Source organism: Podospora anserina, chromosome 1 (genome assembly GCF_000226545.1).
Source record: "Podospora anserina S mat+ genomic DNA chromosome 1, supercontig 2".
Classification (NCBI taxonomy): Eukaryota; Fungi; Ascomycota; class Sordariomycetes; order Sordariales; family Podosporaceae; genus Podospora; species Podospora anserina.
In genome coordinates this window covers 1,172,035-1,197,186 of record NW_001914855.1, presented here as the reverse complement: position 1 = coordinate 1,197,186, position 25,152 = coordinate 1,172,035, and the positions used below count along the sequence as shown (strand labels likewise).

At 54.1% G+C, this 25,152-nt stretch overlaps 7 protein-coding genes across 7 annotated transcripts; 5 read left to right on the top strand and 2 right to left on the bottom strand.

Moving 5' to 3' along the window:
* Positions 1–2,404: 2,404 nt before the first annotated feature.
* On the top strand, positions 2,405–4,687 carry PODANS_1_12410 (uncharacterized protein; the record flags this gene model as incomplete). The annotated part of the gene is made up of 1 exon (XM_001908875.1): positions 2,405–4,687. One exon carries the CDS (start codon positions 2,405–2,407, stop codon positions 4,685–4,687), a length of 2,283 nt encoding a protein of 760 aa, XP_001908910.1.
* Positions 4,688–7,129: 2,442 nt separating this feature from the next.
* Positions 7,130–9,364, top strand: PODANS_1_12400 (uncharacterized protein; the record flags this gene model as incomplete). The annotated part of the gene is made up of 1 exon (XM_001908874.1): positions 7,130–9,364. One exon carries the CDS (start codon positions 7,130–7,132, stop codon positions 9,362–9,364), a length of 2,235 nt encoding a protein of 744 aa, XP_001908909.1.
* Positions 9,365–10,693: 1,329 nt separating this feature from the next.
* On the top strand, positions 10,694–12,097 carry PODANS_1_12390 (uncharacterized protein; the record flags this gene model as incomplete). Its single annotated transcript, XM_001908873.1, has 1 exon — positions 10,694–12,097. One exon carries the CDS (start codon positions 10,694–10,696, stop codon positions 12,095–12,097), a length of 1,404 nt encoding a protein of 467 aa, XP_001908908.1.
* Positions 12,098–12,840: 743 nt separating this feature from the next.
* Positions 12,841–15,136, top strand: PODANS_1_12380 (uncharacterized protein; the record flags this gene model as incomplete). The annotated part of the gene is made up of 2 exons (XM_001908872.1): positions 12,841–14,405; positions 14,527–15,136. The coding sequence occupies 2 exons, from the start codon at positions 12,841–12,843 to the stop codon at positions 15,134–15,136; spliced, it is 2,175 nt and encodes a 724-aa protein (XP_001908907.1).
* A 573-nt stretch (positions 15,137–15,709) lies between these two features.
* PODANS_1_12370 (uncharacterized protein) lies at positions 15,710–17,001 on the bottom strand (the record flags this gene model as incomplete). Its single annotated transcript, XM_001908871.1, has 3 exons — positions 15,710–16,773; positions 16,833–16,867; positions 16,985–17,001. The coding sequence occupies 3 exons, from the start codon at positions 16,999–17,001 to the stop codon at positions 15,710–15,712; spliced, it is 1,116 nt and encodes a 371-aa protein (XP_001908906.1).
* A 1,711-nt stretch (positions 17,002–18,712) lies between these two features.
* PODANS_1_12360 (uncharacterized protein) lies at positions 18,713–20,494 on the top strand (the record flags this gene model as incomplete). The annotated part of the gene is made up of 4 exons (XM_001908870.1): positions 18,713–18,801; positions 18,866–18,891; positions 18,950–19,333; positions 19,395–20,494. The coding sequence occupies 4 exons, from the start codon at positions 18,713–18,715 to the stop codon at positions 20,492–20,494; spliced, it is 1,599 nt and encodes a 532-aa protein (XP_001908905.1).
* Positions 20,495–21,438: 944 nt separating this feature from the next.
* Positions 21,439–23,815, bottom strand: PODANS_1_12350 (uncharacterized protein; the record flags this gene model as incomplete). The annotated part of the gene is made up of 2 exons (XM_001908869.1): positions 21,439–22,659; positions 22,724–23,815. The coding sequence occupies 2 exons, from the start codon at positions 23,813–23,815 to the stop codon at positions 21,439–21,441; spliced, it is 2,313 nt and encodes a 770-aa protein (XP_001908904.1).
* Between the last annotated feature and the right edge of the window lie 1,337 nt (positions 23,816–25,152).

Sequence of the window (25,152 nt, the reverse complement as noted above, 5' to 3'; positions counted from 1 at the left end):
ACGTTCAGGCGGCTGAAGCTGGTAACCTATGCATCTTTGACAGGGCCGTAGTGGCCGCTTCAAGCGGTCGGTCTATCGGATCATGGTCGTGACCGTACCGCCGGATGCTGCTGTTCACCGTGGTCAACATCACCGATGAGGGTGGGGATGCTTGGAGGCGCTGGTCTCTTGGGCCTCACCAGGCGGCTATGGAGGACAAGGACACCGATTTGAGGGTATCCTGGCTTCATGCTGTGTGATGGCAACATTCTGAACGGGACCGAAATGAGAGGGGGAAAGAATACAGGTTTTTCAAGAAAGGGGGGTTTACTAGAGCCGTTGAGGCGCTCTGATATCATCTATCTTGGTCTGGAAGATGAGATCAGTATATTGATAGATCATAATAAGGCGCGCGCCGCCGAAAATTTGTCTATATAGATCTTTACACGTAGATCCCAACATGTGGAAAATGCTGATTCCTTTTTATAAATGATGACCAGCTGGTTGATGTGTATCTCAGGAGAAAGTTCCTCCGATATCTCGCTGTGCCTGAATGCGCCTTGGAGTTTGTGAGCCGCGCCGCTGCTGATGGAGGGGTCATTTATCAAGGTCCGGTCAGCCACTCCAGCTATCTGGTACCTACACTGCTACACTTGTCCTGGTCATAGAAGGACTAGAGATTTGCACTTGCAACACATGTTGGAAGATCAAAATTTACAGTAGTGTATCCATGGAACTGACATCATAGTAGACAAGCCTTTGCAAACAAGCAATTCGAGCCGACTCCATTTCTTCTTTTTTTCTTGAAGAGCACCGAGGAGCCACAGGCCACGGGCCGCATGGTGGGGTTCGTTCAACGTTCTTCTCTCGAGCCGTTTTGGGGTTAGCGCCAGGGGAACTGCCAGGAGGCTAGCGTTTCAAGTGCAGGGTTGCCATTTGGTGGTAGCCTCAGCGCCATGTCACCTTGTGCTTGGTTCACCAAAGCGATTTCCCCGCCGAGCGGCCGACACGGAAAAAGACTGGACGAACACGAACGCCTCTCCAATCATCAGTCACGAGGTGACAAGCTCAAGTGAACGAAGAGTCTCCGTCAACGACTCAACGGAGATCATCTGCTCCCTCTGTCTCTCGATGTCGGTCGTTCGACAAAACTGGAGAACAAACGGCCAAACCACACGTGCTAGTGGATCATCTTAAACCATCTCCACCATGGTGAATCCAATCCTCAATGCCCCCATCAAAAACAATTTCGCGGTCTGGGATGGTTGGATTGGCTGTTTTGTGCAACACCAAGATTGGGATGGAAGAGTCGAAGACGGGCAAGCCGAGGTTTGTCGTTGATTTGCAGGCCTCGAGGCACCACACTGGCCAATTTCTGTTTGCGCCTGTGCCCCTTTTCCCCCTTGCGCAAGATGGACAAGGTCTCTCACAAGCCCCCGCTACATGGCTGACCCACTGCAGTTGCATGCGACTGGAGGTCACTCGCATGATGGGCTACAAATGAGGGTCCAGGACCACCCTGCCAGCTCCATTGGCATTTCTGATTCGACCAAGCCCCCGGCTCCCATTCCCCTGGTCAGACTCTCCCCGAGTTCATTCTCTGTGGTGCGGTCTGGCGGTCCTCGCCCGATGTCTCGGTCACACTGGCCGGCTGTCTCCCAATCTCCCTCTCTCTCTCCGTCTCTTGCTTCTCGCGTCTTTCTCTCCTCTTTCCGCTTCGCGTGTTTGTCGTCGTCGTTTGTCGTTTTGCTCGCCTCTTGAGAGTTGCGAATTGCATCGTGAGTGGGAAAAATTGAAACTCGTCCGGCACAGTTTTCCAGAACTTCAGTTTTTTCTCGTCACCAAAGCTTGGCTTTGATTGAGAGAAACAACACATACGCTCAGACGCTCCCCCCTCGCCCCATCTTGCGACACGAACGCCCCCTTTCAGGACGGGAACCAAGGAGACGAGTTTGTTTCTTCCTTGACACGATCGACCGCCGTTTTGTCGGGAAACAAAGCAACAAGTTTGTTCCGTCGATCATCCTCTTTTGCTTCCCAGCAAGGGCCGGCCCTCAACTTTCCAGATCACCATCATTTTATTCTCCGTGTTGCTGGTTGTGCAGAGTGTGCCACAGTGACCACAGCAGCTCAAGGAAAAGTCCGGATCAAACACCGTGCCTCTCTGTGCCAATCCTTCTCCGGGGCTCCTTGGTTTTGATATTCTTTCGATTTGGGAGCAACCACTTCATCTTGCTCCCCAAAGTGAACGTTTGCCCAACGACTCGACACCCTTCGAATCGACAGTAAAAAGGACGGGACTCGACATGTTCTTGTAACTCGGAGGACACCATCGCCACCCTTTCTTACGTTTGTCAACTCGGAGGAAGTAATTGATCTCTAGGTCGCTCATCACCGCGACTGACGAGACGGGTACACAATCACAATGTCTCTCCCTCAGCCAGAGACACCCTTGAATGACGCGTGTTCCGTCATCTTCGACCACACGCTTTACACATACTCGGCCGACGCATTTCAGTCTTTGAGGCTCGAACCAGGTGCCGAGTGGGAGGTTTTACCTCAGGGCGAGAAGGTCACGGGTGGTGCTTGCGTCGGCTCGACAACAGGAAATCCAGCGACGTCGGCGTTCTTTGTGGTTGGAGGAAAGGGGGGCAACCCAGAGTATCTGGGGCTTCAGAAGTTTACCTTCTCGACCGGTCAATGGGAGAACGTTCCCGTGGATACCCTCGATATTAGCGGCAGGACAGGACACAGCGCTGTTTACCTCAACAGCACAGACTCTATTCTGGTATATGGTGGTGGCTCAGAGGGTCAAGCATCATCGCAGACATTCACCGTCGGCGCAGCCGCACCACATACTATTCGTTCTCACGAATCATGGGCGCCACCAGCGGTAAAGCCCATTCTGTTGCCTTGGTCTACTCACGAAGCTGTTATGCTTGGTGGTAATCCCGACAACAAACAGGTTTATCTCTTCAATAACCAGGAGGGGAAGTGGCGAGACTCTAGGGCAACGCTCGCATCACCACTCAAAGATGCTTCAGCAGTTCAGGCCGTGCTTCTGGGTGGCGCCGATGGGTCACAGAACCTGCTCACCTTCGACATGACCGAGTCACCGAACATTGTGAGGAGGACTGTCCTCTACACTGGCCCAGGACAGCCAGTAGCAGCCGCCGCACCAGTTACCAAGAGGTCCGCCAGGAGAAGGGCGCGGAGTGCTGCCAGGCAGCAGAGGCGGAGATCTGAGCCATTAACACTGAATAACTGGCCGGCGTATAACTCATCGCTCGCCCCAACAACAACGCGAACAAACTTCGCCCTGGCTAAGGATATTGATGGAATGGTTGTGATTGCCGGTGGTAATAGTGAGGACCCGGTAGCCATGTTTGACACGACGACGAATACTTGGCAGAATGCCACAGAAATGCTTGGTCAAGTCAGACTTCTTTCTCTGGATGATGAAGAATCATCGACTACGCTGTCTTCGACAACTGCTACCTCGACAACCGCGACACTCTCCACGTCGACATCCTCGACGCTGGCTACGATTACTAGCGATGCTGCCGCTGCGGCAACGGCAACCCCAACCGAAACAGACGCTCCTGTGGCTGGTGGCTCCGGTTCAAACGTCAACATGATCCTCGGCGCTGTGCTTGGGTCTGTCTTTGGACTGGCGCTCATTTTGGGTCTGATCTATTTCTGCCTGCAGAGACGCACGAGACAGCAGGCTCATGCAGAGGCTGGCCACATTAGAAGATCCAGCGGCGCGTCTTCAAGCGAAAAGGACGGTATTGGTTACGCCAAGGACAGCCTTGCCTTCGGTCAGGGTCCAGCTGGGGTATTCCGGGGACACCAGTCTCAAGGCTCCAAGAGTTCCTTCTCTTCCATGGCCATCCTCATGGGTCGCGCTAGTGAGAGTAAGCCAAGGCTACCAGGCATAGGCCGCAAGGGCAGCAAGTCCAGCAACGGCAGTAAGCGCGATTCTGGAGACAGCGTTTTCAGAGCGTTCAAGAGCACAATCAGCAAGCCCATCCTTCCCGAGGCGCCATCCCCGCAGCCCATGCGGGACGAGAAAGGCGTATCATTTACTACCGAGACGGCTGAACCAAGACCACGGAACCTGACCACAACGGACAAGCGAGAAAGCACTCGCAGAAGCTCTGGTTGGAATCGCTACTGGTCTGGAGGCTCGGCGCTTAACATGCTCGGCTTTGGCAACAGCAACTCGAATACCAAGAACAATTCGCAGCGGACTACCCTACACTCAGAGCGGAGCTCCAAGTACAGTGATCAGCAGAACCGTATGACCCAGGACAGCGTTACTGTGCCTCGCCTTCAGATTTACGAGCCTCGTCTATCATTCAGCCGTGTCAACTCTCACAGCCCCACCATCGCCACATATAACAACACCAAGTTCAACGAAGGCATGAGTGCTCAGATCGAGAGGGGGCGTCCGATCAGCGCGGTGAGCGACCTCTCCATGTCGGCCTATTCGAGCGGCATTCCAGAGTCTGTTCATGAAGCCTGGGATCCTACTGCTAGCAACAACCGGCCTTGGGGCATGGAGCGACAAAACTCATCGAACACTGGCATCTACGCCACGGCTCTCGCTCCAGCTTCTGCAGCCAAGCCCCCTGCTGAGCCGGCGCCTCTGCGCAAGCAGCCATCTGCTGTACGCGATGATATGAGCTGGCTCAACCTTGGCTAAAGTCCAACACACTTCTGCGTCCGCGCCTCGACCGCTATCCCGACCAAAACATCTTTATGACGCTTGATACCCACGACATGCCTCCTTCCATCATCTACTGGTCTTGGATGCCGTGGACACTCGCCTTTAGATCTCCTTTTGGGCTCACAAAATCACCGGACTTTTTACTTTTTCTTACACTGTGCATATTTTGTTTTGGCATTTTTCTTCCGCTCTGTACAATCGGCTGTTTGTTTTTCTCTTCTCTTTCTTCACCCAGCACTGCTAGCATTGCTTTGGCGACCCGGGTTTGGTCATTAATATTGTCTTTTTTGAGGGGTCTTCGCTTCATAAGATCCGATGATACCACTGTGTTTTCCTTTTTTTGTTAAGTTATTACCCTCTCATCAGTCTCACTGGATTATCTGGTCATGGCTGTGGCGCTCCTTGGTTTTCTACCTTTGTTAAAATCTTCCTTTTTTTTCTCCAATAATCGTGTTGGACATGCTCAATGGGCAATACGGTTGCTAATGGCAGCCATGGGTGGAAGGATATTTGAATGGGGGTGAGGTGGAGGGGGCAGAGAGCAGAGGAGAGAGGAATGAGGGATGTTTGGATATTATGTGGGATTGTATTTAGGACTGGGCTCTTTGGTCTATAATTGGCCGTTGAGTAGAACACATAAAAATATCATGGCTGTATGTCCTGAGTAATAAGGCCCAAAGTTCTCACTAGTAACAAAGTTCCAGTCGCGTTCCGCTTTTTGACTGTTACCCGCGTTCAAGGCAAATCCCATTTCCAGGCTGAGTTTACATCAGTCATCAAAAGCTTGTTTTCGCACTACGGCAGAAGCCGGAACCCTTAGACACATGGCAGAGCACTAAACCCACGAGATTGGAGCGGGAGTTGAAAAAGCAACCACAGTTGTTGGCCGGAAATGCAACCTTCGTTACGTCTAGAGGGTGCGCCACTCGCGACATTCAGGGTGGTTAGGGCCTTCGGTCAACGAATCTAGAAAAACATGTTTCCAGAAAGGAAGAAGAAGAAGAAGCTGTTCACCCCAACACCTCTCACGGAGGACGCGCTCCGATGACAAGCTGACTTTCAAGGTCCGCAATGGCAAACCCGCTGGCCCAGCCCCCAACTTTGAACCTGTCAAGCGTGGGGTTCTTTGAAGGCTTTCACGATGTGATGGTGGATTCATTATTCAACGCCTGCAGTTGACATGCAAGAGGTGGAGCTTTGATCACCCAGGAACACCCTCGCTTCCTCAAATTCAACCATCATGCACGGCAGCCATGTCTACATTAATCTTACCGAGCACATGTCTGGAAAAGGCACACAACCATGTGGTACAATGCAGATCACGAGGGAAAGCCACCTCGGAATACCTACGGGTAGAATATTGACCAGATCCAGAGGGGCATACATCTAACCCATCTATCTACCCCCCACGAAATTGTTCGAGACCCTGACAACCACCGCTCTAGCACTATTCTCTAGCGAGATGGTGCCTGACCAACTCGAGCTCAAGCTTTCCGGGTCGAGGGACGAGGTATCATCTGCCGTAGCTTGCCGATGAAACTGCCATGGGCCTCATCAGCTCGACCAATTTTTCCAGGGCATGGCCAAGGGCTTGTCGCCCCATAGGAGGACGGCTTAGTGTTGAGTCCCAGGTGTGAGTGTGGCCGGCGTCGGGAGGCTCTCGAGGGGAAGTTGAGGTAATGATTATTTGGGGGCCTTACTTAATACCCGTCAGAGCTTTCAGCGCGACACCTGCCGTTCCGGAAGCGCTGCTTGGGGCTGGTTGGCGCGGGGGAAAGTGGGAGAGAGGACATGGGGGGTTCGAGGTGTGGGAGACAAACATCGTGGGGCAGCGCGCACTGACCATAGCGGACTTGGTTTCCATTTCAATCTGTGGCCCCCCCCCACTATCAGAACACCTCAGAGCCGCAACCCTTTTGAATGTCTGCCGTTCAACGTCGGTCGCAGCCAGTCACACCAGGAGACAAATTTCGTGGACCCTTTGCCGTGCTCAACCCAACCGCGACGGGTGCTGCCCTGCGCTCTACCGACCCCGACGAGGACACCTGTTGCGCGCCCATTGAGCTCTTCCCGTTCCGTGACCGCTCGCCCGAGAACGATACAGATATCCCGCCCGCCGAAAGCTCAAGGCCGTTTAACGATAACGGTTTTACCCGAGCCGGTGACTCTCCCCTGAGCGCGCAACTAGAACGCCACTGTCGTATCCATCTTGAAGTTGAACGAGAAGTCGGGCATCGTCCGTCGTGTTGGGACACAGGAGCAAGGAAAGAATCATAGAACTCGCCAAGACTGGAAAAAACGAAAGCGCGGCGGATCCGCCAACCACCTTTTTGACCTTTTGAGATATCCCGCCCGCCAGATCGTGTCTCACAACCCACGGATCATCAGACACAAGTGGCACACACAGCCTAACCCGCAATGGATTCTTCTGGGTGGCCTGTCGGGGACCATGGCGTTCATACCACTACGGCCGAAGATGACTTTCAGCAATATCTGGACATGACCAACATGAACAACCTGGCAGAGGGCATCGACTACAATTTCCAAGGTTTCCAGTCCTCTGCCGGCGCGCACATGCTGCAGGTTCCCGGGCGCGAGCAGTTGGACACCCCAATGACAGGAAGCGATGCACCTATGCTCCTATCACCATCGATGCCAGCGATGCAGCATCAGGTGCCGGCCATCACAACAACGGGGGGTCCCTACCAGTCTATACCCACCACCATGATGCCGCCTCCAACACCAAGCGAGACGATTGTGAACAGCATTGACGCCCAAATTCACTTTCTTCAACAGCAAAAGATGCAGGCTCAGCAGCGGCAGGTGGAAGAACACGCAGCCTTCTTTGCTCATCAGCAACAGAACCGCATGATTCCACCGACACCACAGAGTCTGGAGATGGTTCCAGCTGCCAACCCTTTCTATGCCCAGCGGAATGCCACAGAACCACAGCAGCAACACCCGCACCCACACCGAACACAACACCCACATCAACAGCAGCACCCACAGCAGGCCGTAGACTATAGGTATCAGAGAGCGAAGGACCAGTCTGATGTTTGTTCAAGTCCGTATCCCGGATCAGCCAACAGGTTTGCTGACGGCGTTCAGATGTCCTTCACCCCGTTGGTTTCACCCGCCGTCACGCCTTTGGACACCCACTTCTCGGTCGAATCCCAATTTACTGTTCCGGGGGCCTACTTTAGCCCACTAACGTCACCTGCCCTGCACGCCCAAACAGACCCATTGGCCATGTTTGAGCAAAGACATGGACCCCTGACAACCAGCTCGCCCACGGATATGGATCTCGACGCCGTTGGAGGGACCATGTCGATCGGCACACCGGGAGACCTGGCCAAGAAAATGAGGAAGAATGCGGCCAAGGCGAGGGCAAAGGCGGGCGTGAAGCAGTCGCCAATTTCGAAGCCCCTCAGGAAACGACTGGCAACCACACCAAGCCTCAACTCACAAGCTCTGAGTGACTTGATGGAGAATGCAGAGCAGGGTCAAGACCATCAACCGTTGCCTACATCCATGATGCACAACTCATCTTCATCGACCACAACCGGGCCGACAGATTCAGAGGATGGCTCGATATCACCAGAAGCCTTGAATCATACGACACCCATCGAGACTGAGATGCCACCGCCCCCGCTCCCCAAACCACGATCTGCGAAGCCCTCTCCTTACATTGCACCTCAAAATACCGGATCAGCTCCGGTCATTGCTCTTCAACCACCCAGGCCTGGCGTGGCATCACCTGCCACACCAGCATCTCTGATGAAACTCAGCTCGCCGAGCACCCACACCACCGTGGCTGGAGCTAGCAGGGCTGGCAGCCATGAAGTGGTCGATACCGAAAATATCGAGCTATTTGAGTTGCCTGAATCCGTTTCCAACGTGAATGTCCCACCCAGCCACGCCAACGACACCCCGACACCAAAACAAGCCCCTCAAGATGCCGGACCATCCAGAACACCATCTCTTGCACCTTTGCCATCACCTTCACTGGGTCCCACTGTGGTAAGGCCGTCGGGAACAGTCTCAGCCACAGCAAGCCCACAGCTGGGACCTGGTTCGGGATATGGAGCGAAGCGGACACCACAGCTCCTCCCAAGAAATAGCAAAAAGCGGGGGAGTGTCAGCTCGATTCCTGTCTCGCCGGCTCTTAGGCCCAAGATCTCGATTTCACCCAACATCAAACCATTGCTGCCGGGCGGAGCAGACCTTGAGGAGACGGCGTCACAACTTCTTGCCAGCAAATCCAACTACCAGCGGATCCTCGAGGGAAACACAGTGCCCGGTGTGTCATACCCCAGCGAGCTCTCCACCAATCTCACGTCCAAGCGGACATCTCACAAGATTGCCGAGCAAGGTCGGCGGAATCGGATCAACTCGGCGTTACAAGAGATTGCCACCTTGCTGCCAAAGCCACCAAAGGACAGTGAAGGGGAAGGCAGCAGCGATAATAAGAGTAAGGATAAAGAGAAGGAGAAGGAGAAGGAAAGAGAGAGGAATGGCGGTGCGCCAAATAGCAAGGCGAGCACAGTGGAGATGGCGATTGAGTATATCAAGCAGCTCCAGCAGCAGGTTGCGGAAGCTAATAAGCGGGCTGAAGAGGCCGAGAAGAAGCTGGCCGAGACTGGGGGTGCCTAATCCAGCATCCAATACGTTTTACAATACGGTTATTATCTGATGACTCGGGCGCGGGATCATATCTCGGAAGGAAAAGTTGCGATAATTTGGGCAAAGGCCGGGGAGCATGACATCTGCAACATGAGCGAATGGGAATTTCAACAACGACAGGCGTTTAGGCATTCATGTCTGCTTATATTACCTATATGTACAATCAGGATCAGCACTGAATCTACACATGTCTATGTGTTGTGTAGAAGTTGGGGGTTTGTACGCCTTGTTCGTCTGAGAACCCAAGAGCAGGCGCATAGTAGGAGATACCCAACGGGAGGACGAGGAAAATACACTATCAACGTTGACTATCTGTTTTTATGTCTCGTTTACCACCTGGCTTGTATCGTCGGGGCTCGGTGTCATTGTCTACCGGCCTGTGAACACCGAGGAAGCTGAAAAGACGGCAAGACGGCATCGGCGGTCGGTGAGCTCGGAGACCGGTTTGATCTCTCCGAAGCGGGTGATGTGGTGGTTTGTGGAGCCCCTATTCAGTGAGTTAGAGGCCGCGTGGGTGCTCTCCTACCAAGACCTGGCTATCTTGAATAGCAATAACCACGACCATGACCATGACAATGACAATGACAATGACAATGATTCGAGATTTCAACAGAAACGCGCGGCGATACTACTTCTATATCATTCTTCTGCTGCGCTTTGTGTAGTACAATATGGCTCACATGCGCAGCATTTATGCTCTAATAAGTTGACACTAGCGCTTGTGATTGCGACATAGCACCACAGCATGTATGCGCTATCCACGTGTTGATGATCAATCAGATAAGAAAGCTTGGTCTTTTCCTGGGGGTCTTTCTGCACAACTGCGCAATGAAGTGGACCGAGAAAGAAAGGGAGCGTCGTCATCATGAAGTGGCAAATGACTGTCCCGTCCTCACTTTGCCCCTAGTGCCCCTCCTTAGCATGGGACAAGAGCTCGAGGGGCACACCTAGAACTACCCAACTCTCTTGGAGCTTGTAACCACCAGCTCGGAGATATCGCAAGGGGTTTCACAAACCCAGCAGCAAACAGGAGATCGTTGACGCGGTCTGGGCAGCCTTGTCATCGCTTTCGACTAGGTAGGTAGTTGCCGCGTTGACAGGGAGAGAGGTTTGTAAGTGGGTGTACGCAATCAGCTAACAGCTAGCTCTTAAGTGTATATAACACTCGACTCGACACCCCTTCTCGTCGGGTCGAATACCATTTTTGCAATCACTTCACACTTCGCTATTACCTACGCTCACACCATTGCTTACTTACCTACCTTAGCATCAAGAAAAAAATTACCACAGTCAGTCAACATGTCCTTCAATGGCCCAGAAGGTCAAGGTCGCCGTCCTCCCCCAGGAAACCGACCTCCCCCTCCCCCTCCCGGCTACGGCCCTGAAGGCTTCTGGAATTTTATCCGCTCCATGACCCCCAGCGGCACCGGCCCTACCTCACCTCCCAATACTCGCCCGGGTAACGAAGGCGTAAGTGCCCAACCCCCCTTCCCGCCCTTTGGATTTTTCGGCGGTGGCCCCGAAGGCTTCAACTTCAACCCATCCTGGGCTATTCCTCACAACCCTCCCCCTCCTCACCGTCGCGGGCCCCCTGGCCCTCGCTCTGGTGCCGACACCGGTGACGACTCCGACGGGCATCACCACCATCCCGGTCGTCACGGTAGACACGGCCGTGGAGGCCACCATGGTCTTCACTCCCGCAGTCGAAACCACAGCCATCCCCGCCGTGAGCCAGAGGTAGAGGAGGATCTGTATGACATCTCTGCCGCCGCCGGGGCAGCTGAGCACGACCTCACGGGGGCATACGACCGTGCTCGGGAGAGGGAGAAGGAAACGGAGAATGATGACGACATGAAGAGCACCTCGACCTTGAGAGACGGGATCGACACCCCTACTACGACTACCTTTGAGGATGAGAAAGAAAAGGAGAGGGAGCACCCTGATCCTCCTGAGGACATCCCCTCTGCTTCTTCCGGTCCCGGCCATCGAGGTCGGTGCCGTGGTGGGCCCGGAAGAAGGGGTCGCTGCGGACGTGGGTTTGGGGGCGGGAGACACAATTCTTGGGGATGGGGCAGCGGACCAAATGGATTTGGGGCTGAATTCGGCAGACCTCCTTTTGCGCCGCATTTTGGACCGGGAGGTGGTTTCGGTGGGCCGAGACATGCTTCTGGGCCGCAGATTGATATCGGGAGTGCGGTGAGGGGGCTGGGGAATTTGGGGTGGGTGATGGGACAGCACCCTTTGGCCAAGGGGCTGAGGGAGTACTTCTCTGGTGGGCAGAGCAACGGGGAGAATAATGGAGGGGAGGAGGGGGTGTTGTTTGAGGGAGAGGAGACTGCCAGCCCGCCGGCGGATGTGTTTGATTCGAACAATGCTTGGGCTGTGCACGTTGCTGTTCCGGGGGCGAAGAAGCGGGATGTGGGTGTTCATTGGGACAAGGAGAGAGGTGTGCTTGTGATTAGTGGGGTGATCTACAGGCCTGGAGATGAGGAGTTTTTGAAGGGGCTGGTTACAGCGGAGAGGACGGTTGGGTTGTTCGAGAAGAAGATCAAGATGCCGCCTGCGGAGACGGAGAACAGTGATGTGGAGGTGGATGCGGATGGGATCAGTGCAAAGCTGGAGGACGGTGTCTTGTTTATTGTCGTTCCCAAGAAGAAGAAGGAGAAGGGCACTGGGGAGATCAAGAGAATTCAAGTGCTTTAACAGAACGAATCAACCGTGGTAATGGAAAGGGAAATTCAGGGGCATATTTTCGGGGTTAGGGTTGTTATGTTAATTATGTTGGAAGGCGGTATCAGTATTTTAATTGGTTTCTTGTCTCATAAAGCTAGGTGAAGGTACCTCAAAAGTAGAAAAATCAAAAATATCCCGGAAATCTGACCAATATTGCACATTTGAGCAAAGTGAAGCTATTCAGAACCATCTTGTCGATGTCAAGAGTGGCGAGTGATGATGCTAAGCCACACGTGGCTGACCCCAGATTTTGCCCCACGTGAAAGCACCAGCTGTTGCCACCGACAACCAAAACTTGGCACTCCACTTTCGTCATCCTTGTATTTTGTGTACTGATGCGTCGAGCCCACTTCGCAACATCAACAGAAGCTGTGAACTTTTTTTCTCCTTATCCCCCGCTTCGTTTCATTCATATCTGTCCAGAGAAGGGAAGCACCTCGTGTCTCAGTTTTCTGGAACTCTTCGCTTGCTCCGCGACTCCAGGTTCTGCCTGTATATCGGCCGCATGCATCGTCATTGACAGAATCATACCAACCTGTCGCAGCAGCTCTCCGGCAACTGACAAAGCGCAGGCAGCTCAAGGCACCCGCCGATAAGCTTCTCCCTATCTGGTCGCAACTTCTTCGCCTTTCCCTTTCCCAACCCTTCTTTTAAATTTGAACTTGCTATTACCGCCATCTACAACCACACCGCCCTACGAGACGACCGCCGCCATGTCCGACACTGAGAGTGTCGACTACCTGCAGCCGGACTTCGATCCAAAGTCGTTGACGGTGCCGCGACTGCGGTCAATTCTGGTCACTTATAATGTTCAATATCCATCGACCGCAAAGAAGTCAGACCTGATCGAGCTCTTTGTCGATCAGGTGCTTCCGCAGTCCAAGAAGATTCTTGCTGCGCGCGCTCGTGTCAAGCGGATGAGCCGCGGTATTGTCGACGCTGATTCCGAACACACGAGCAGCACTGATTTCGGCAACGACTACGAGGACCTGCCACCACCTCCGGCCTCGGTGTCGCGTCGGTCAAGGTCGCCAAGGAAGCCTACGAGGATCAAGCGCGAGTCGGAAGACCCAGAGCACCTTCCTGTGGTGACGCCTGCGCGAAACCGGGCCAGCAGCCCTCGGAAGAGGACATCGCGCTCCGTCAGCGCGCAACCACCATCGTTTTCCGACGCCGAGACTGCCGCCGAGCCTGAGCCACCTCGGACCATTACCCGCGAAACTCCTTTCAAGACACCCAAGGCAGAGCCGGATCAGCGCGATAACTTTTTCAAGCGTACGCCAGAGACAGAGAGCGTGTTCAGCAGTGATAACCCGTTCCAGAGTGGGGCGAACACTCCCGCAACAGCGATCAAGACGCCCTCGCATCGTCGCAAGACGTCAGGGTTTGACTCTGTGAGGAGACAGCAATTCGTCACGCCTTCGACCTCTCGCCGTCAGACGGACGGCCCCGTGTTTGGGGGCACTCCCGCACCATCTACAATCAGCCGAACGTTTGAGATCCCTGCTGCCAACTACAGGGCTCAGACACCAGAGATGGAAGCTGGGGAGGAGTTCACTCCTGATGAACAGTTGGCTCTCATGCAGGAGGAGGCTGCCAATCCTCAGCTCGCTCTTGCTCGGCAGCCGCCTCCTCTCAAGAAGAAGTCGAGCTTGTCGACACCATTCTGGGTTCTATTTACGACACTCCTTGTCGCCTATGCTGCTTGGTACAGGCAAGAGAAGGTTGCGGTGGGATACTGTGGCTTGGGCCGGGAGCCTACCGAACTTATTCCGTCGACTATTCGGATCCCAGAGTGGGCGTCAGAGGTTGCCTCCCGTTTCGATATCGAGGATATTCAGGTTCCTGAGTGGGTCTTCACCTATATTGAAGCCCAATGCGAGCCTTGCCCTCCACACGCCTACTGCTACGAGGACTTCACTGCTCGCTGTGAGCCCGACTTTCTCCTGAAGCCTCATCCGCTTTCCCTCGGCGGAGTCATCCCACTGCCTCCCACTTGTGAGCCAGATGGAGAGAAGGTTCGCCGTGTTCAGGCTGTTGCAGACAAGGCTGTCGAGGAGCTGCGGGATCGAAGGGCCAAGTACGAGTGCGGTGAACCTCTCGAGCCAGAGGGGCAGCCATTGGACAGCCCGTCGATCGACGAAGCGGAGCTTAAACAAATTCTTAGCCAAAAGCGGAGCAAGAGAATGGCCGCTGATGAGTTTGACGACCTTTGGATTGCCGCGATTGGAGAGGTCAAGTCTCGGGGTGAAGTGGAAGTCCACAGCGATGAAAATGTGTAAGTTTTGCCCGGCCCCTGTACAACCAGCATGGAGTCCCTCTTGTTCTGCGGCTGTCGTGCTCATATTTCTTGGTATCTGACACATCTTGACTAACCAGACCCGTGGCTGGACCTGTAGAACCGGAAGTGCCGGAGGCTTTCCTACCACCAGCCTATCGTCCACCTCTCTCGCTGGCCTTCCGCTCACGTGCGCCATCCAGCGGTCGGCGAAGCTCGGACTGGCAAGACATCGACTCTCTATTGGTGGACTAATCATGTCGCTACTGTCGATTCTTTATGGGCGTCGCCGCTTCCAGAAGAACCGCGCTCTGGCAGCGCGGGTGCCGGCCCTGGTTGACGTTGTCCTTGATCGCCTCGCCAATCAGAAGGAACTCGCTTTTGAGGATGAGAAGGAGGACGCCTTCCTTTTCTTGCCAAACCTTAGGGACGATCTGCTTCGCTCGATGCACAGCCTGGCTGACCGGGAGCGCCTGTGGACTCGGGTTCGTGCTCTGGTTGAGCAAAACGCCAATGTTCGGACCGGGCAGAGGGAGAGTCACAATGGTGAAGTCGGTCGTGCCTGGGAGTGGATTGGGCCAAGCAGGATCGCCAACGGTGAGGGTTCGGCGAGGAGGTCGGGAAGAAAAAGCATGAGAGTGTCGTGGGGTCCTGGCGTAAAGGATGAGGATGAGCAAGAGGTTGTGCCGCACAGGAACTGGGAGGAGGGACCGGGAAGGCCGATCTACTGATCTTTCTTTTCTATTCTTCTTTCGCCCGTATATTTTTTCATTTGTATTTATTTTGCCACAAACTGTTAATGTTTCTTTTGTTTTGGGGGGCCTTATTCCGAGTTAGGACTCTGGCGAGTTAAGATAGGAGAGACGGAAAGATCTGCTGCTTATCGCAGTAGTGGGGATCTTGATGAATGAGGAAGAAATGGTTCTGATTTTCCTTGGTGTGTGGTCTTTTTGGTCTTTTATGGGAAAGAAACAATGGCGTTTGTGAGGGGGTCGTGTTATTTTCCTTGATATATCCCCCATTCTCTCTTTCGGCAACTGGACCTGAGGATTTCGCAAGACTGAAATTGTATCTGTTTGTAATTGCGTTCCATACCGCGTATCATTCCTTTTTCTCTATCCAAGTCATGACTTTATTCAGGGGTAACGGACTCTCTACGAGACTGCCAAACGGTCGCTAGTCGGGGGTATCAGAAGACCCATACATGTATAGGTGGATAGCCTTCACAAAATCCAAAGAGTTTTTACACCCAACATTGCAAAGATCTCACCAAGATCAGAAAAACTTTTACAGGTATCAATTTTTTAAGTATCCCAAACCCCGACCCCCTTTTCTGACAGTCCTTTTTCTGCCTCCATCGTCACACTCAGCTCCCACGGGTGTTGTGAATGTCCAAAACAAGAATATCCGTCGCGCCAACCTTGGTGAGGTCGTCCATAACAGGCGCGATCCGCTTCTTCTCGACCATAGCGCTGACGGCGACCCAGCCGTCCTCCTCGAGGGAGGTGACGGTGGGGGCGCGCTTGCCGGGGGTGACCTTTGTCGCGTCGACGAGCTGGGCGCGGGGGACGTTGTACTGGCAGAGGACGTACTTTTGGGCCGTGATGACGCCGTTGATGCGGGCGGCGATGAGGTCGACCATGGCTGGGTTGGAGGGGGCCTTTGACTTGATGAGGATGGCCGAGGTTTCGACCACGGTTTCGATGGCTTTGAGACCGGCGGCTTTCATTGTTTCGCCGGATTCTTTTGATGGGGTTAGTAAGGGGAAGAATAAACATGGGAGAGAAAAGAAGCATACCGACAAGATCAACAATACCATCCGCCACACCCAACGCGCACGCCGCCTCGACACTCCCGCTCAACTCAATAATCTTCGTCCTGAGTTTCCTCCCGGCATAGCTGGCCGTGCTGTCGACCTTGATGCCCTCCTGCTCGAGCTCCAACCTGGCAAAGTACTCGGACGCGAGGTGGACAAAGCTGGTGCCGATGTTCTTCCCGATCAGGTCCTTGCCCGTCTGGTACTCCCCCTTGGCCGGGACCTGTATCTGGAGCTTGCAGGAGCCGAACCCGAGGTCGAGGATGGTGTCGCAGCCCCGGGGCTTCTCGTCCTTGGGGGACCACTCGTTGCTCATGCGGCGGGCGCGCGCGATGGCGCGGACGCCGGCGTCGTGCTCCTGGACCTGGTCATAGCCCGTGATGCCGAGGTCGACGCGGCCCTCGCCGACGAAGGTGGGGATGTCGGCCGCGGGGAGGAAGACGAGGGCGATGGGGAGGTTCTTGACGAGGGCGATGTCGAGGCGGCTCTCGCGCTTGAACTGGATGTCGGCGCCTTCGAGGAGGTTGAGGGCTGCTTGGAGGAGACGACCTTCTTTTCGGAGGTGTCAATATGGGTGGGAGGTTAGAGGAGGGGAGAAGGGAGGCGCGTACTCTTAGGAACTGCGAAGAGCAGACGGCCTTCTAGGCTGTTGAGACTGATCAGCTCTGGTGGAGGCATGATATATATGGGGAAGAAACTGGCGCAAACCAAACCAGACAGGACAGCACAAAGCAGAGGGGATGGAGGGGAAGGAAAAACCAACCTGTTTACCAAATCCATACTGACTGGGGACGTGGCTCCTAATATGCGCTGGAGAGGGAAGGGTAGGGTGGTTTACCAAACAGGAAGAGAGGGTAACGGCCGGCCTGGGGGGGGGTCCAGGGTAACTTCAACGTGGGATTGCGCGGGGTGTACAGCGGCAGACTGCAGGAGAAGACGTTCACCTTTGAGTATGGGTCAGTCAATGAGGTTCTCATGTATGGAGAAGGGTGCTGCAGAAGATTGGGGAAGGGAGTCTAGACACACGACAGGGACAGTGGTAATGGCGGGGTGAAATATCGAGAAGCCAGAATGACTAGGACGGGGAACGCGCAAAACGCACAACACTGACACACACACCTAGGAATAGAGAGATGGACTGGGATGTACTGATTGGGCTGTTCTGTACTTCTATGTTCTAGTGCGGCATGTTTGGGTCCGCAATGAGTCCCCATATCTGTTGGTCGAGTCACCGGCCTGATTTTTCTCCTCCCACCACCCAAATCCACGTTCCTGAATCGGAGCGCCGTTACTGGTGCCCCTCGTCAGGAATGGTGGGGTAGCTCCGTGCCAGCCCTGAACCCGACCCTCCCGTGGGGGGCGGCATCCACCGAAGAGCATCCACCACGGCATCGGCTTTGGGGTTTCACATTGGGAAAGCGTTTGGTACCGGTAGGCAACGATATGCCAACATCTTATATCTGTGTAAGAATTGAGTTTCCGCCGTTGTGGACTATCACGGCTGAGTAGAAGGCTAGGAGTTGGCGCAACGTCATCTGGTCGCAGGTCAAGTCTCTGTTGGCTAGTAACGTCTCACGACAGCTACTTCATACAAATATAATAGTAGTAGCGAGCAGAGCAATAGTTGAAGCCAGATCGCTGCATGTCGTCCAACATGCGCTAGCGGTCGTTCTAGATTCACAATGTTCTTCACTGTCGCATTTCTTATGTAAGTTTACCTAAGTTCAAGATGCGATAAGATGAGGATTGAAACGATAGCCAAGAGCTGCCCTATAAGACCCCTGTCCGCTCGGGCTTTGGTACGTCACCTCCCCCCTATTTTGGGTGGTTTGTCTTAGTCAAGGGCCAGTGTTACACAGCTCTGCCCTTCTTGGCGCACGGCGTGGATGCGATCCAACTGGAGAGAGCAACAGCAAAAAGATAACGACACATCTCGGCTCCAAGTCTTTTGCTTCTCTCTTTGCTCTTGTCTCAGACATAATTCTTCTTGCCCATTCACTCTCACTATTGCTTTAATTCTTACCGTATGCGCCGCGAAAGTTGACCATCCACCAACCCACGGAGCCATTGCCCGCGAATTGCAACTGTGCCAGCCCGAAACGAGACACATTGTGCGACCTTGATCCGAGTGCGAATAGATACCGAGCCCTTTTCTTTCAAGCTCGCGCAAATTTGCGAGGCTTGATTGATGCTAGATGGTGAGAGATAATCCTATCGTGGTCTCGGGAAGATAGACACCGCCTCGTTGCTTCGGCGCAAACACGACCGAACCCCCGAGGTCTTAGGTTAAGCGGACAAAGAATGCTAACACAGGGCGCCTTTCTCGAACAGCATATTCGTTAATCGCATCCAATTCTTGCCAGGCGACGAGCGCAGGGATAGCGCACGCCGGCGCGACGATTCCACAACGCCGCCGACCGTTTGTGGCTGCCAACGTGGGGCGTTGGGATAGGGGACCACACTACATTACGTCGTGAAATCCGACCCGAACATGTCGACATGGAGTGGGAAACCGAGCGTGAAGGGGAGCACCGAGACGATGCGCATGTTCTTATTGACATGCGTATCCATTGGCATCACGTTAGTAGATGGTCTATCCACCTCTGGGGGAGAGTTGAATTGCTGACCAACGGTTTACATATAGCTTCACATGGGGAGTGGAAATGACTTGTAAGATATACCCATATAAGTTTTCATTCAATGGCGTACTGACAGCCTTCTTGCACAGATTGTACCCCATACCTCCTCTCACTCGGACTATCAAAGGGGCAGACATCTCTGGTTTGGGTCGCGGGGCCATTATCGGGGCTGATAGTTCAGCCCATTATCGGTGTTGTAGCTGATGAATCGACGTCGAAATGGGGGAGGCGGCGGCCCATCATCGTTATAGGGTCTTTCATCGTGTCCGGCAGTTTACTTGCGCTGGGCTTCACCAAGGAGATTGTGGATTTCTTCATTAGTGACAAGGACACTGCACAACTGATGACCATTGTGCTTGCGGTCCTTTCGTTGTACTCGGTTGATTTCTCCATTAATGCCGTCATGTCTTGCGGCAGGAGTTTAGTGGTAGACACACTCCCAATATCCAAACAGCAAACCGGTGCTGCCTGGGGTAAGCCTGAACATCACCAAGCGCAAAACTCACCCAGATACTAACACAAAACGTTGTTTAGCAAGTCGAATGGGTTCCCTTGGCCATATTATTGGTTATGCCATGGGCGCAATCGACCTGGTCGGTATCTTCGGACCAACACTCGGAGACACCCAGTTCAAACAGCTCACCGTCATCGCCGCCCTGGGCATGCTCGCCACCGCCTTCATAACATGCTGGGCAGTCACCGAACGAATCCTCCTCTCGGTCCGCCACGACCCCCGCCAAACCGACGTGCGCTTCAAAGTCGTCCGCCAGATCTGGTCCACAGTCCTCACCCTCCCACCGCGCATCCAAGCCATCTGCAACGCCGTCTTCTGGTCCTGGATCGGCTGGTTCCCCTTCATCGTCTACAGCAGCACCTGGGTAGGCGAGACGTACTTCCGCTACGACGTCTCGGCCGACGCCCGCAACTCTGACGACGCCCTCGGCGACATGGGCCGCATCGGCAGCACAGCCCTGACGGTGTACTCGACCGTCTCCTTCATCAGCGCCTGGGTCCTGCCGGTGCTGATCCAAGCCCCCGAAGACAAGAGCTTCACCCACCGGCCCCCGGCCAGCATTGCCCCCCTGATCAACACCTTCAACAAGTACAAACCCGACCTCTTGACCGCCTGGATCGCGGGGAACATCATGTTCGCCTGCGCAATGTTTATCACCCCGTTCGCGACCTCGTTCCGCTTCGCCACGGCGATCGTCGCCCTCTGCGGCATCCCCTGGAGCGTGGCCGGGTGGGCGCCGACGACCTTTCTCGGAATCGAAGTAAATAAACTCAGCGGACAGCCAGACCCCACAGCAAGAAATATTGAGATGCGGGACGTCTCGGTGCTGGAGATGGGCAAGCCGGACGAGGAGAGTAGTTCTTCATCTGGCGGCCTGAGCGGGGTTTATTTCGGTATCTTAAACATTTATGTCACGATTCCCCAGTTTCTTAGCACGCTGATGAGCGGGATGGTGTTTGCGATGCTGGAGCCGGGGAAGAGCCCCGAGCTGGCGCACGAGGCGCACCCTAGCGAGACGGCCGATCCGACGGGGCCGAACGCGATTGCCGTGACGATGTTTTTGGGGGCGTTGGGGTCGTTGGTGGCGGCGGTGGTGACGAAGAAGTTGAGGTATGTGTAACAACAGCAGCAGTTGGTGTAGTATCAAGGGGGTGATAATAGGGGTTGTTGTTTCGTTTCGAAATGGAGAAAAATGGGCATTCGGGTATAGATTATCACGAGCGCGGCGTTTGAATTTGGGAGGGAGTTGGTTGAAATCATATATAGCATGTTTTTTTCCTATTAGTTTATTGCCGTTGTTGGTTTCATGAGAGGGTTCGGTCAGTGGTGGTCGTTGGGTTTTCTTTTCCATTCTCGTCTGAGAGACATCTCTTTGTAATCTTGCTATAGGGGGCATTTGCATATGAACAAGACCACAGACTTGTACATCGTATCCTATCACTTTTTCTCATGTCTGATGAACCCCATGCGTTGCTCTGTTACACTGCTCGGCGAACCAGCCGCTTGATATGTATTGCTCTTTAAACGTATCCGAAGAAAGGTGTGAGTGAGACTGAGTAAAGAGAAACGGGGTATTGCCCGATGAATGGTGAAGCCAACAGAAAATGAAACGGTGGGAATATAGAAAGATAAAAGTGAAAAGTACAGATGCATAGTATAGTATGTTATGCCTTAGCCTTCACTCCTCACAGCTTCCTCAGTCCCCCAACCGCCTTCTCACATGATACGGTGGCTTGTTATCGTTACACGTCCAAAACCATCGATGATTTCCGCTCAACACTCACATGCTCAATGATCCCCGAACGCTCAGACAGCATCGACATGGAACTTCGTTGCGTCATACCCCCTCTCATTTCTTCCCATCAATAACAAACAGGAAGAAGCATAACATCCAAAAAGAAACCCCCCCAAAAAACGTATATGTGAAAATGCCGAGGTCCTCAGCCAACCGTCCGTCAATGTCCAAGGTATCATTCCACCAAAAGCTATTTCCTTCAGTCGCCCACTTGAATCATGCAAAATGAGTCCGTCTCTAAACCAACAAAGGCAGGGCCAACATTATAATCAGAACGGTTCGATATCGAACTGCGCCGCCGCCTTCCTGTACCTCTTCGTCGAGCTCTCTTTCCTTCTTCTGTCTTCTGTGAACACGGACTCGGGCCAGTCATAGCTACCGCCTCTGTGATGCCGGAGAGGGTGCTCTCCAAGACGGACTGGCTTACCGTTGTCGTCCTCCGCCTGGAAGACTGACTCGTCTCCAAGCCCACACCGTTCCAGTTGCAGCAACCCTCCACGATCACGGTCACAGCACAAGACCATTAGATCCTGACCGCCGTTTGCAAAAGTTACACCGCCGATTTCGCTAAACACATCCAACGTCTGCTTGGAGCGGAACGTCTGGGCATCGATGATGTTGATAAAGTCGGCTTCCTCGGCCGCCACGAGGACTCTCTTGCCGCTTCCCACTGGCGAGAATCTCAAGTTTCTCGCCCCGGCCATCTGCATTCGAATCGTACAGAGGGGAACCGAGGCGCCTGAGCTGTCGGTCAAGTACCTGGCATCCCATATCTTGACAGACTTGTCTTGGAACGCCGTGGCGATGGTCCAGCCGTCGTCCGCCCAGTCACAGGCGAAGCCGAAATCGTGGTGGCCCGAAAGTTCACGGAGGACCTCTGGTTTGCCGTCTGGAAGTGTTGATTCAGCCGCTGTGATGGTCACGTTTAGCGTGTCGCCCACCATGACACGCAACCGCTTGTCTGGTGACAGCGCTGTGCAGTTCAACGGGAAATCAAAGTTCTCGCAAGAGAGCCAAGTCTCAGTGGCGATGTCCAGCGTCCGGAACACCATGTCATTTGAGGCGAAAGCTGCCAACGGCGACGAGGATGACCGCGCCTGGTGGACCTGGACATGGTTCGTGATACCACTGAGATGGGTGGTGATAGTTCCGGTGTGGCAGGCCTTGCTCTCGGGCTCATTCGAATCGAGATGGCGGATGGTATACTCTCCAATAAAGCTACCCGCCACCAGGACGCCATGGTCGGCGATGAGGGTTGATATCTGTGATCCGGCGGTGTCGCTCAGTTTCACAATCGGGCAGGCTTCGCCCGAGATGGGATTTAGTTGCTGTATGGAGTTGATGCTAGGATAAAAGACCCGTGAACGCGAAGTGCTTCCTAACAGATAGCGAAGCTGAAAGTGGGCCAAGTTCACATTACGCCTGATATTCATCCGGCGGAACCGAAAGAAGCTTTCCCTTTGTGGGAGCATAACATCAGGCAGATCGGGCTGTGGTCACCAGGTAAGTTTGGAGTTCATCATCAATACGAAGCGGCGGAAATGGGGTACTCACAGTCCACTTGTCTGAGCCTGGTATGTTAACATAGTTGTTGTAAGTGAGCAGTCGGCGTTCCCGTGCTTCTTTTCTCAGCACCCCCATATCGTCCCAGTCGACACCCTGAAAGTCGCAAATATCGCCCTGAAGATCATCGCGCTTGACACCTGTCGGCTCGGCGGAGACAAATTCTTTGATTTTGTCTGGCCATGGAGCTCGCCCGCGGACCAAGCCTTGCAGCATGTTGCTCTGTCGTGTCCAGTTGTGCAAAAAATCAGCCAGGCCGTAATTGCTGGGCCTCAAGGTCCCTGAGTTGGGATTCGAGAGAGCAACAGGGTGGTCACCCTCGAACCAAGTTGTCATCGCATGGTGCATCATGGGTGGGTTGGGAGCTGGTGGAGGTATTGGATGGAATGTAGCCACACTCATGTAATCAACCATCGTTGTTTCTACTGGTGGCTGGCCGTCATAAAAGACATCATCGCCACTCTGGAGTGATGGCTCGGGACCGCTGATGGAACCAGGCGGGCTGTTGTCCAGCCCGTCATCTTCTTCATGGCTCGAATACTCGATCCCAGCGTCGGTATCGCTCGCGCTTTCAATATCCATGTCGTGAGAGAGCAGGTTTAGGACGTCTGAATAGTGATTCACCAACGGGGTTCCAGCACCATCCGAGAAGTCACTCTCTTCGGACAGATACAGGTCGGGATGGGGTGGGACGTCTGAAGGCCGTGGTGGGTGGTTATGAACAGGAAAGTTATATGGGTCGTTATAACATAGGTTCTCGTCCAGGTAGTTGTCCGAGCTGTGGTCCCCGTTGTTGTCGTCTTCGTCGTCGTCTTCCTCATCAAGATAGATTCCGTCCCCGTCGTCTTCCTCGTCCAAGTCATAGGACGAGTCCTCTCCCTCGTCGTCTGCCTCGTCAGGGGCGTATGTGGTGGTCAACTCTGGGCGGGAGGTATAGTGACTGGTTGATGGAAAAGCAATAGTGGCCTGGAAAGGCTCGGTGGACTGGGCAAGAGAGACAAAGGTCTGGTTGATGAGACTCCCAAGCCTGCGGGGTTGGGTAGGTGAGGAAGCAATGCCCAAAATGGATTTTCGTGGCCGCATGGCTGCCAGAGTGGATGGCGCGCCGTCTTGGGTTTTGAGGGTTGGGAGCAAGGCTTGGTCACCTGGGGTGCATCGGACAGACGCCAGCAGCTGCCTTTGCTTCTGCCGTGTCGTTTCTTTGTCTTTTCTGATCTCACTTTCTCACTTTTCTCACTTTTGCTGCTGCAAGTGTCTTGTTGCTTTTTCGGCCAACTGGGAGGATGGGCGGGTCCAGCGGCAGACCCAGGACCCTAGCCTCAAGATTCACGCTCACCGAGGTGGCGGGCGTTGAGTGCTTCTGCTGGCTTCGATTGGAACCCTGGGACGTGTGGCAGCTGCATGTGTGCGTCGATCAAGTCGTCGATGGCGTCCTCGGCTGTCTGAGGGCGTTTCCCACCAAAATGTGAGGTGGTTCGTTGTAAAGTGAGGTGCCGCGTGTGAGTTGTGAGCGAACTGAGTTGAGTGAGGTTCAGGTTCAGGTTCAGGTTGCAGGTGCCGGGGCCCTGTCTCCCCTGGCCAGTTGGGTTGCTGTTAAAACAACACACAACCAGTGGGGTGGGGTGGGGTGGGGGGTGGGAAGGATGGGGCGGGGCGGGAGAGAGCGGGATGCGCACTGAGTGGCCGCTCTGCGGGGACCGGGTTGTGCGTTTTGGGGGATATTGAGCAGCTCTTGACACATTCAGAACAGACAAAGGAAACACTTCTATTGTTTTAACCCTGCAGCCTGTCATGCTACTACCTCATGCTTCTCAGTCAGGTAAACATTCAACTCTGCCTACCTGTTCTTCTCTCAAAACCAGCCGCAAAAAGAAAACGAGAAACAGGAACAAGAATTACTCCATACATAGGTATCCCCCCTCGGTTCGCTGCATCATCCTCCCGTGTTGGGCCATGTCGCCAGCCACCCTCGAGTCGGGATATGGGATCTGGTTCGCCCGCAAGACCCAGCTCTCTCCCATCTGGGTTTTGGGCAACGAAAGAGCTGCATGCGGGGTGCACGCTCGAGCTCATCATGCCTCATCTCCAAGGACCCGAGGGGGGCGTGCTCCTATCCCCTCATCCATCTCATGTTGTTTCCTGACAGAATCCGTCGCCTCGCATCTCCCAAACTCGTCGTCGTGCATGCTTCTTTGCATCGTTCCCCTTTCCCCCAGTCTTCAGATTTTGCCTCCCGTCCCCATCTCTCTTCATGCGCCAACTTCCTGATTCAAGATTCGGCACCGCACACTGCTCACCCCAATCGAGCCTGGTCATGCACCCATCCCCCTTTCCGGTCGGTGTGTGTGAACTCCCATCGTCTCCTCCACGAATCCCGAGAAGTCTGACTGGTCATATTTCACACTCCCAGATGCCCATAA